The 12,176-nt window shown below is 41.5% G+C and overlaps 1 protein-coding gene across 4 annotated transcripts in view; it reads right to left on the bottom strand.

Moving 5' to 3' along the window:
• Positions 1-566: 566 nt before the first annotated feature.
• Positions 567-12,176, bottom strand: part of LOC131397538 (zinc finger protein 814-like) — a 47,701-nt gene continuing 36,091 nt past the window's right edge. For 3 of the 4 annotated variants that reach the window (XM_058530586.1, XM_058530585.1, XM_058530587.1), the window contains exon 3: positions 567-5,061. In XM_058530586.1, coding sequence (XP_058386569.1) covers positions 2,234-5,061 — 2,828 coding nt within the window. In that variant the 3' untranslated portion in view covers positions 567-2,233. The remainder of the gene's footprint in view (positions 5,062-12,176) is intronic. The other variant, XM_058530588.1, reaches the window with a different exon arrangement.

The raw sequence follows: 12,176 nt of genomic DNA, 5'->3' as shown, positions 1-12,176 counted from the left end.
AGAATCCTTTAGGCAATGCAATTAAAAGGCCACTGAGGGGCTGGCCCCATAGCTTAGCGGTTAAGTGCACGCGCTCCACTACTGGTGGCCTGGGTTCGGATCCCGGGCATGCACCGACGCACCCCTTGTCTGACCATGCTGAGGTGGCGTCCCACATAGAACTAGAAGGATGTGCAACTATGACGTACATCTACTGTGGCTTTGGAGAGAAAAATGGAAAAAAAAAAGGAGGATTGGCAATAGATGTTAGCTCAGGGCTGGTCTTCCTCAGCAAAAAGAAGAGGATTGGCATGGATGTTAGCTCAGGGCTGATCTTCCTCACAAAAAAAAAAAAAAAAAAAGGACACTGAGATAGCACTATACACTTATTAAAAAGATGACATTGAAGAATGACCATATCAAGTATTGGCAGGGACTTGGAGGAAATGGAACTTTCACACACTGCTGGTGGGAGTTCAAAACCAAGCAATCATGTTAGATCAGGGTCTGGCAGTTTCTTCAAGAGTTCAACAAGCCATTTGCACTCTAAGTTATTGACGAAACATAATAGAAACATACATTGTATAAAGAACTGACACAAATGTTTGCAACCGCTTTATTTTCAATAGTCAAAATACAGACATAACCTCAATGACCACAAAAAGATGAACAGTGGTATATCCATAGATAAGAGTATTACTCAGAAAGAGATGAGCTACTCATATATCACTGATGAGTCTCAAATTATGAAACATAGAGGCAATCAGATAAAAACAGTAAACAGTTTATGATTCCAGTCATACAAATTCAAGAAAATGTAAAGTTATCTATTGTAAGGAAAGTAACTGAAATGTTAGCTGGAAAGGTAGGAATGGTGAGAAGAGATTATGATAAGATGTGAGGAAAATATACAGAGATAAGATCATTATCAGGGCTATGAGGATGGTTTCAGTTCACACCTATGTCAAAACTTATCAAACTGTACACTTTAAATATATGCAGTTTAGTACAATTATACCTTAACAACGCTTTAAAAATTGGCTCAAGAGAAAAAAATCTGTATACCCCACTTTTCGGAAAATAGGTTTGGCAACCCTGTACTGACTCCACCGTCTCCTCGTGCCCTCTGGGGATCAGCCATCTCTCAGTGACAACAAATATGGCGAGAAATGAAGGACATTTCTACCTGAGTCTACAGGAATGTTGCCTGGGTCAGAAGAGCCAGGTCCGTGGACTATAAATCCCCATTTTCTTTTTCCTGCCTGTGTAGTAATGACCTTGAAGTAAACAGCATTGTGAGGTTATAGAAATCCACAAAATCTTTTATTTTTGATGACTTCAGCTACAGAAGATAAACATGCCTGGACGTCCTGAGATTTGTGTACAACCTGATCCTCACAGTTGCTGTCACAGAACCATTTCTGGATGCACTTCTAGAAAAGGCACATTCCATCTAGTTGGCTGCAGTCTCCTCCACTCCCTGGTAAGCCAGTCTCTCTGTACCAATTATGGTTTTCCCTGGACCAAATGGTCTTACAACCAGTGACCCTCACCCAATGAACTGTGGACAACAGCACACATGGCTCTTCATAGATCTGGGGAAGATATCCCCTACGCAGTGCTGACATCCCATGAGACCCCCTATGTAGAAGAGGTAACTGCTCTCAGATGCACTTGAGGTTCTCACAGCAGCCCTCCACTCAGGGTCATCACTGAGACTCCTGAAACACGACAAAAGAATGTGCAGCAGGCAGGCTGAGTTCATGATTTGGAAGCTGGAAAAATTCATCACAAGGATCATGTGAGACCACATGTCTCTGAAAAAGGCAGTCATTTTCTGCAAGCTGACAGCCCAACTCATATTTTCTGGTCCAACACTGATTCAGGTCCACATCCAGTAGTCAAGGCAGACAGACAGCTGACCCCCAAGGGCTCACGTTACTCCTAACTTGCTATAATACTTGGGAGAACAGAGGTCAGCTTCCTTGAGCACATGGGGGTGGTGACCGATGCACACCTGCCAGGTGGTAGAGGGGAAATGGCTTTGGCCACAGAAACTAGGAGTGACAGCAATCTAGAAAGAGCTTCGGACAGCTTAGAAACGTCCACATATTTACAGAACCTTCCCACATAACTAAGAGGAAATCTCCTCACTGTTCACTCAGATGTATGAGAATCAATTCAGACAAATGGCTCCTCACAGCTTCCTCTGGTGTCATTCCACTGAACAGGAAACTGCACATTCCCTGCATATCTAAGGCCTTTCTCTAGCATGAACTCTCTGATGTTGTGAGAGGGTAGATTTTCGCATAAAAAATTTCCCACATTCACTGCACTCATAAGGCCTTTCTCCAGTGTGACCTCTCCGGTGTTGACTGAATTGGGAACTATCCCTAAAGGATTTTCCACATTCACTGCACTCATAAGGCCTTTCTCCAGTGTGAACTCTCTGATGATAACGGAGTTTGGAGCTAGAGATAAAAGATTTCCCACATTCACTGCACTCATAAGGCCTATCTCCCGTGTGAACTCTCTGATGGTAACGGAGGGTGGAACTAGAGGTAAAAGATTTTCCACACTCACTGCACTCATAAGGCCTTTTTCCTGCATGAACTCTCAGATGATAAGAGAGGGTGGCACTACTGGTAAAAGATTTCCCACACTCACTGCACACATAAGGCCTTTCTCCTGTGTGAACTCTCTGGTGTCGAATCAGTATTGAGCTATTAGTAAAAGATTTTCCACATTCACCGCACTGATAAGGCCTTTCTCCTGAGTGAACTCTCTGATGATAACCAAGCCCAGACACAGAGGTAAAAGATTTCCCACATTCACTGCACTCATAAGACCTTTCTCTATTATGAATTTTCTGGTGTATTGAGAGGGAAGATTTTTGGCTAAAGGATTTCCCACATTCATTACACTCATAAGGCCTTTCTCCAGTGTGAGCTCTCTGGTGTTTATTGAATTGTGATCTATCCTTAAAAGTTTTGCCACATTCACTACACTCATAAGGCCTTTCTCCAGTGTGAACTCTGTGATGATAACGGAGGCCTGAGCTAGAGGTGAAAGATTTCCCACATTCACTGCACTCATAAGGCCTATCTCCTGTGTGTACTCTCTGATGATAACGAAGGGTGGAGCTAGAAGTAAAAGATTTCCCACATTCACTGCATTTGTAAGGCCTTTTTCCCGCATGAGCTCTCTGATGATAACAGAGAGTAGAGCTACAGGTAAAAGATTTCCCACATTCACTGCACACATAAGGCTTTTCTCCTGTGTGAACTCTCTGGTGTTGAATGAGTGTCCACCTATTGTTAAAAGATTTTCCACAATCACTACACTTATAAGGCCTTTCTCCTGTGTGAACTCTCTGGTGTAAAGTGAGGTTATTTCTTCGGATAAAAGATTTCCCACATTCGCTACACTCATAAGGCCTTTCTCCAGAATGAACTCTCTGATGATAATGGAGGTCAGACTTAGAGATAAAAGATTTCCCACATTCATTGCACTCATAAGGCCTTTCTCCTGTGTGCGCTCTCTGATGATAATGGAGGGCAGAGCTGGTGGTAAAAGATTTCCCACATTCACTGCACTCATAAGGCCTTTCTCCCAGGTGACCTCGCTCATGATACTGCAGGGTGGAACTACAGGTAAAAGATTTCCCACATTTACTGCACACATAAGGCTTTTCTCCAGTGTGAATTCTCCGGTGTCGAATGAGTGTCCACCTATCATTAAAAGATTTCCCACATTCACTGCACTCATAAGGCCTTTCTCCTGTGTGCACTCTGTGGTGATAACGAAGGCTGGAGCTAAAGGTAAAAGATTTTCCACATTCAGTGCACCCATAAGGCCTTTCTCCTGAGTGAACTCTCAGATGTATAATGAGGTTATTTCTTCGGGTAAAGGACTTCCCACATTCATTACACTCAAAAGGCCTTTCTCCAGTGTGAACTCTGTGATGATAACGGAGTGCAGTACGAGTGATAAAAGATTTCCCACATTCACTGCACTTGTGAGGCCTTTCTCCAGAATGAACTCTCTGATGATAACGGAGGTCAGACCTAGAGATAAAAGATTTCCCACAATCACTGCACTCATAAGGCCTATCTCCTGTGTGAGATCTCCGATGATAACTGAGGGCAGAGCTAGAGGTAAAGGATTTCGCACAGTCACTACATTTATAAGGCCTCTCTCCAATTTGAACTCTCCTATGTTGAATGCACACCGAGCTATGGCTAAAACATTTTGTGCATTCACTGCACACATAACTCTTTTCTCCATTTTGCCATCTTTGAGGATGAATGAGGACAGATTGGTGGCTTAAGGATTTCCCACATTTGCTGCACTCATATGGCCTTGTCCCAGTATGAATTCTTCGATGTTGATTGAGGGTTGAATTTCGCCTAAAAGATTTGCCACATTCTCCACACACATGAAGCCTTTCTCCAGTGTGGACTCTCTGGTGCACAACAAATGAGGATTTGTACCTGAATGTTTTCCCACATTCATGGCATGTAAAACACTGTCTTCTAGCGTGGACACTCTGGTCCTGAACAAGTGTGCGTTTGGGGCTGAAGGCTTTCTTGCATTCTCCCCAGGTGTAATGACTTTTTCTGCCTGGTAAAGTGGCTCCACACTGTGTGATTTTGCTTGGCTTCTCCCTGGTATGAGTGGCTTGTTGCTGCTGACGTCCCAAGCTGCCCAGGAAGTCCTTCCCAACCTCCCCCCAAGGAAAGGGCTTCCCTGACACGTGGAATCTGCAGCTCTTCACAAACAAGGCCTTGTCTACATTGCTTCTGAGGGGTTTCTCTCCCACGTGCTGCTCCTGGTGCTGCTGAAAGTTTGCACTGAAATAAAACCGTTTTGCACAAGCCCCACACCTCAACAGTTTCAGGCTGTGTTGTGTTCCGTGCTGCTGAGCCCAGTGGAAAATCTCTCTCAAGACTGGACCACACATCTCCCAGGGGTGGGTCTTCTGGGAAGATGGAGCTCCCTTGGGAGTCCTGGCAGGTGAAACTTCTACAGAAATGCTCTGCTCACAAGGAGCCTCCACATCCTCTGCTCCACAGCAGCAACCTGAATGCAAAGAAACCTTGGTGAAGTACATGTTGACTACAGGGAGGGGCAACCCCATCACAAATGTGCATCTGTCTCATCTCACAATGAATCTATGGGATGCTTCTCAAGACAAAGGAGTTGGAATCCAGCTGAAGGGGCAGTTAGCTGCTCTACATTACTGGGCCCTTAAGGTCACAGATTGCTGGAGACCTCACCAGGGGAAGGATAGAAAGACACAGAGTGACATAAGGAAGAGAAGCAGAGTCTACACACTGTTCTCTGCCCACAGCTTCCTGCAGGACTTTTTCTGTTGCTGATATGAGGCTCAGTAGAAGATGTGTCCAAGCCCAGGAAAATCCAATCACAACAAATTAGCAGCTGCTCAAGGTCAATGTAAGGATATGTTTACACTTTACAGCCCAACATGTGAGGGCCAATGGTGGAGAGCACTGCAGAAGGAGTGTTAAGTGTTTACAGACATGGACCACAGGTGCCTGCCTTGCAGAAAACACTAGCAGCTTTCACACTAAGGTAACTAATAGTTATTGCCATGGGAGACCTGCCAGAGAAGAACTTGCTGAGTTGTGCCGCCTCACGAAAGAAGGAGCTATTGCTTCATCCCAGGACCAGGACTGCCACCTCTCTCAACTGTACATGCTGCAGACACCAGAGCCCCACGTGCTCCACAGATGCTCATACTCCATAACCTGACTCCATGGCTATCACTCGAGCACCTGTACCTCAGGCACCAGAGCCACGGCTGCTGTGGGCAAGCCAGCTCCTCAGACCCCAGAGACACTGTCTCTCTGTGTTCACCCATGCTCTGGTCACACACTCCATTACTGCTCAGGGTGTGACTGCATCTTACACAGTGAAATCAATGCCACTGCAAGCTACTCAGAATCTGGGACCCTAGAACTGCTATTGCTCCACGTCTGTTCACACCCTAGAATCCAGATCCCTACCTGCACCACAGGTGCCTGCGCATCAGACACCAATATCACCACCATCAGGAAGGCACCCAAAAGCCAGACTTGCCATCAAGAGGGACCCCTCAGTCAAAAACTTTCTCATGGGAGAAAGAGATCATGAGTTCCCTAGCAGCATTCTCCACTGCTGTTGACACCCACAGCCCTAACTGTTGGGGACCCCTTCAATCTTCGCTGATGCTGACCTCAGGTGACAGAGCTATGCAGACACTAAGCTGCTGGGACGTTTTGTAGTAGCAACCACCACACCCCAACAAGATGGTAAACTTGCACCCTCACACAGGTGAAGAGCTCCTGCACCAAAACCTTTCCGTAAAGTCTGGAAGAAGTGACTGCTTCATGAAATGTACAGACATCAACAAAAGGCTACAAGAAACACAGAAATCCAGAAAACATGATAGCCCAAAGGAACATAATAACTTACCACTCACTTAAAAAATGCAAACCTATGAAGTATCAAAGAATTCAAAATAACTGTTTTAAGGAAGCTCAGCAAGCTACAAGAAAACAGACATAGACAATTCAACAATATAAGAAAACAATATGCAAACAAAATGAAACTTTCAACAGAAAGACAGGAAATATAAAAAAGAACCAAACAGAAATGATGGTGCTGAAGACTATAATGAATGAAAAAATGCAATAGAGAGCATCAACAGCCAACTTGATCAATCAGAAGCATGAATCAGAAACTGAAGGTAGGTCTTTTGAAATCATCCAGTGAAAGAAGAAAAAAGACCAAAGAACTAGAATGAAGAGGGCCGGCCCCGTGGCTTAGCGGTTAAGTGCGCGCACTCCGATGCTGGCGGCCAGGGTTCAGATTCCAGGCGCGCACTGACGCACCGCTTCTCCGGCCATGCTGAGGCCGCGTCCCACGTACAGCAACTAGAATGATGTGTAACTATGACATACAACTATCTACTGGGGCTTTGAGGGAAATAAATAAATAAAAAAAAAAAGAATGAAGAAAGCCTACATGAATTACAGGATATCATAAAACAAAACAATATTTGCATTATGGCAGCCCATAGGAGAAGAGAGAGAGAAAGGGGCCTAAATCTCATTGAAAGAAATAATGGCTGTAAACTTCCAAAAGAAGTGGACATCCAAGTACATGAGGCTTATAAGTCTCCTTACAGATTCATTCCAAAAAAAGACTTCACCAAGATATATAATAAAACTTAAGTGATGACAAACAAAATTCTGAGAACTGCAAGACAAAAGAAACTCAATGTATATAAGGGAACCCTCATAAGGATATGAGCAGTTTTCTTTGCTGAAATACTGCATACCAGGAGAGAGTGGGATTATGTTCTAAATGCTGAAAGAAAAAAACTGCAAACCCATAATACTTTACCAGCAAAGCTGCCCTTCACACATGGAGAAGAGAAAAAGACTCTTCCAGACAAACAGAAGCTGAGGAAGTTCATCACCACCTAACCTACCCTACAAGAAATGCTAAGGGGAGTTTCTCAAGGTGAAATGAAAGTACACTAATTAGTAACATGAAAATACAAAACACAGTGCTAAAGTATACAGTCACACTCAGAATATTCTAATGCTGTAATAGTGTGTTAATCACTCAACTGTAGTATAAAGGATAAAAAATAAATAGTATAAAAAATAACTATACCCACAATTGTTTGTTAATGGTTACACAATATCAAAAGATGTAAGTTGTGACATGAAAAACATAAAATTTGTGTGTGAGGGAGTTAAACAGTAGAGTTTTTGTATGTCGTCAAAGTTAAGTTATTATCAGTTTAAAATAGAATGCTATAGGGGGCCGGCCCCGTGGCTTAGTGGTTAAGTGAGCGCACTCCACTGCTGGCTACCTGGGTTCGGATCCTGGGCTCGCACCGACGCGCTGCTTCTCTGGCCATGCTGAGGCCGCATCCCACATACAGCAACTAGAAGGATGTGCAGCTATGACACACAACTATCTACTGGGGCTTTGGGGGGAAAAAATAAATAAATAAATAAAAATAAAAAAATAAAAAAATGAAATAGAATGCTATAACTATAAGATGTTTTATAGAAGCCTGACGGTAACCACAAAGCAAAAGCCTATAGCAGATACACAAAAGAGAAAGAGAAAGGAATGAAAGCATACCACCATGGGAAATCATAAAGGAAGACAGCAAGAGAGGAAGAAAGGAACCAAGGAACTACAAAACAGCCAGACAATATTTAACAAAATGGCAATAGTAGGTCCTAATAAAATTGTCCAATCAAAAAACATACAGTGGCTAAACAGAAAAGAAAACAAGATCCAACTACATACTACCTACAATAGAGTAACTTGAGATTTCAGGACACACACGGGCTGAAAGTGAAGAGATTGAAAGAGATATTCAAGGCAAATGGAAACCAGAGAGCAGGGGTAGCTATACTTATGAGATAAAATAGACTTTACGTAGCCGGCCTGGTGGCGTAGTAGTTAAGTTCGTGCGCTCCACTTCAGCGCCCTGGGGTTCACAGAATCAGATCCTGCGCGCAGACTTATGCACCACTTAGCAAGCCATGCTATGGCTGGCATCCCACATATAAAAATAGAAGGAGATGGGCACACCTGTTAGCTCAGGGCCAATCTTCCTCAGGAAAAAAGGATTGGCAACGGATGTTAGCTCAGGGCTAACCTTCCTCAATAACAAGAAAATAGACTTTAGGGGCCAGCCTGGTGGTGCAGCGGTTAAGTGCGCATGCTCAGCTGCGGCAGCCTGGGGTTCGCAGGTTCGGATGCCGGGTGCGCACCAACGCACCGCTTGTTAAGCCACGCTGTGGTGGCATCCAATACAAAGTAGAGGAAGATGGGCAGGGATGTTAGCCCAGGGCCAATCTTCCTCAAGAAAAAAAAAGGGGGAGGACTGGCATTGGATGTTAGCTCAGGGCTAGTTCTCCTCACAAAAAAAAAAAAAAAAATAGACTTTATGTCAGAAACTGTCATAAGAGACAAGGAAGGTCATTATATAATGACAAAAGAGTCGATTCATCAAGAGGATGTAACAACTGTATGTATATATGCACCACACATCAGAGCATCTAAATTAAGTATTAAGCAAATACAAACAAATCTGAAGGCAGAAAAGACAGCAATGGAATATTCAGAGGGAACTTCAATATCGTGCTTTCAACGATGGGTGGATATCCCGACAGAAAATTAATAAGGATATATGAATTGAATGACACTTTAGTTCAAACAGATCTAACAGACATATACAGAACATTCCACCCTACTACAGCAGAATACACATTCTTCTTAAGTCCATACAGAATATTCTCTAGGGCAGATCCTATGTAACGTCAAACAAGTCTTAAGAAATTCTGAAGACAGAAATACTATCAAATTTGTTTTCCTAACACAATAGATAAAACTGGAAATCAGTACGAGGATGAAAGCTGAAAAATTCACAAATATCTGGATATTAAACAACACACTCTTAACCAATCAATTGGTCAAAGGAAAAATCAAAAGGAAACTCAAAAAACGTCTTGAGACAAACGAAAATAAAAACAAAACATATGGAATGGGAAAAAGCAGTTCTAAGAGCAAAGTTTAGAATGATAAATGCCAGCATTAATAAAAAAGAAAGATCTCAAATAAACAACCTAACTTTACACTTCAATTAGAAAAAGAGAAAACTAAGACCAAAGTTAGCAGAACAAAGAACAAAACAAAGATCAGAGCAGAAATAAAAAAGAAACTACAAAAACAATGGAAAGATGAACAATACTAAGAGCTAGTTTTTTGAGAAGACAAGCAAAACTGACAAACCTTTAGCCACACTAACTTAGAATAGAGAAAACTCAAATAAGTGACCTCAGAAATAAAAGAGGAGGAATTACAACCGACAGTACAAGAACAGAAACGATCATAAGACTACTGTGGACTGCTATATGCCAACAAATTAGATAACCTAGAAGAAATAGATAATTCCTAGAAACATACAACCTACCAACACTGAATCACAAAGAAACAGAAAATCTGAATAGAAAAATAACACAGAAGGAAATTGAATCAGTAATCAAAAATCTCCCAACAAAGAAAAGGCCACAAACAGATAGATTCACTGATGAATTCTATGAACGTTTTAAGAAAGATTAACATCAATTTTTCTCAAACTCTTCCAAAAATTTGAAGATGAAAGAACATTTCCAAGGTCATTTTAGGAGGCCATCATTAACCTGATACCAAAGCCAGACAAGCAAACTACCAAAGATTACAGGCCAACATCCCTGATGATCACAGATGTGAAAAAACTCAACAAAATACTAGGAAATCAAATTCAACAGCACATGAAAAGAATCATAAACTGTGGGACTTATCCATCCTTGGGATGCAAGGATGTTCATCAAAAGCAAATCAATAAATGGGCTACACCACATTAACAGAATGAGGCAAAATATCATATGATCATCTCAACAGATGCAGAAAAAGTATTTGACAAAATCCAGAATCTTTTCATGATAAAATCTCTCAAAAAATTAGGTATAGAAGGAATGTATCTCAATGTCAAAAAGTCTATATAAGATAAGCCCACAGCTACCAGCAGATTCAACAGTGAAAAGGTAAAAGCTCTTCCTCTAAGATAAGGAACAAAGCATCCTAAAATTCGACTATAAATGACCTCGAATAGCCAAAGCAATCTTGATCAAGAAGATGAGAGTTAGAGGAATCACACTTCGTGATTCTAAACTATAGTACAAAAGACCTGTAATCAAAGCAGTAAGGTACTGAAATAAAAAGACACACAGACCTATGAAAAGGAACAAAAAGCCCAGAAATAAACCCATGAGTATATGACAACTACTCTTTGACAAGGTTGCCAAGAATACACAATGGGGAAAGGAAAGTCTGGATATGCACATTTAAAAAAAATGAAACCAGGACCCTACCTTACACCACTCACAAAAAATAACTCGAAATGGATTAAAGACTTAAATCTAAGATGTGAAAATGTAAAACTCTTTGGGAACAAACAGAGAAAAAGCTCCCTGATACTGATTTTTGCAAGGATTTTTTCAATATGACACCAAAAGAACAGGCAGCAAAGGCAAAAATAAACAAGTCAGGCTACGTCAAACTAAAAAGCTTCTGAATAGCAACGGAAGTGATCAACACTATGAAAAGGGAGAAAATATTTGCAAATGTTGTATCTCATAAGGGGTTAGTATCTAAAATATACAAAGTACTCATAGAGCTCAATAGCAAAAGAACAATGCAATTAAAAAATGGGCAAAGGACCTGAACAGACACTGTATGAAAGAAGACCTACAGATGGCCAGCAGGTATATGAAAAAATACTCTTCCTCACTAATCATCAGGAAAATACAAATCAAAACCACAGTAAGATATCACCTCACACCTGATAAAATGGCTACCATCAAAAAGAGCAGAGATAAATGTTGGTGAGGGTGAGATGTAAGTAAGGGAACCGTCGTTCACTGTGGTTGGAACGTAAAAAAGAACCGAAATCATAGAAACACAGAGTAGGATGCCAGAAGCTAGGGCTGGGGGGAAATGGGGGAGATGTCGGTCAAAAGGTACAAACATTCAGTTATAAGATGAATAAGTTCTGAATGTGACGTACAGCTTGGTGACTATAAACAAACCCATAGAGACAGAGATTGGATTGGTGGTTACCAGAGGGGAAGGGGGAGGGAGGAGGGCGAAGGGGATAGTTCAGCACACGTGTGTGGTGATGGGTTGTAATTAGTATTTGGGTGTTGAGCATGACATAATCTATGCAAAAACAGAAGTATAACGACGTACGCCTGAAATTTATATAATGTTATAAACCAATGTTACTGCAATAAACAAAAAATTAAAAAAAAATGTACAGCATGGTAACTATAGTTAATAATACTGTATTGTATGCTTGAAATTTACTGAGTAGACCTTAAGCATTCTTAGCAAAAACATAATAATGATAATAAGGTAAATTTAATAGGTGATGGATGTTTAATTAACTTCATTGTAGCAATTATTTCACAATGTATACAGACATCAAACCATCACGTTGTACATTTTAACATACAGGCAGCCTCCATACCCCCGGGTTCCACACCTCTGGTTTTTCTACCAAGGACGGATCAAATATATTTGAAAAAAGAAAATTCCAGAAAGTTCCAAAAAGCTAACCG

The sequence above is a fragment of the Diceros bicornis genome, chromosome 34 (assembly GCF_020826845.1).
Source record: "Diceros bicornis minor isolate mBicDic1 chromosome 34, mDicBic1.mat.cur, whole genome shotgun sequence".
Lineage (NCBI taxonomy): Eukaryota > Metazoa > Chordata > Mammalia > Perissodactyla > Rhinocerotidae > Diceros > Diceros bicornis.
The sequence above is the reverse complement of the archived record's forward strand: the minus strand, read 5'-3'. Positions and strand labels throughout refer to the sequence as shown.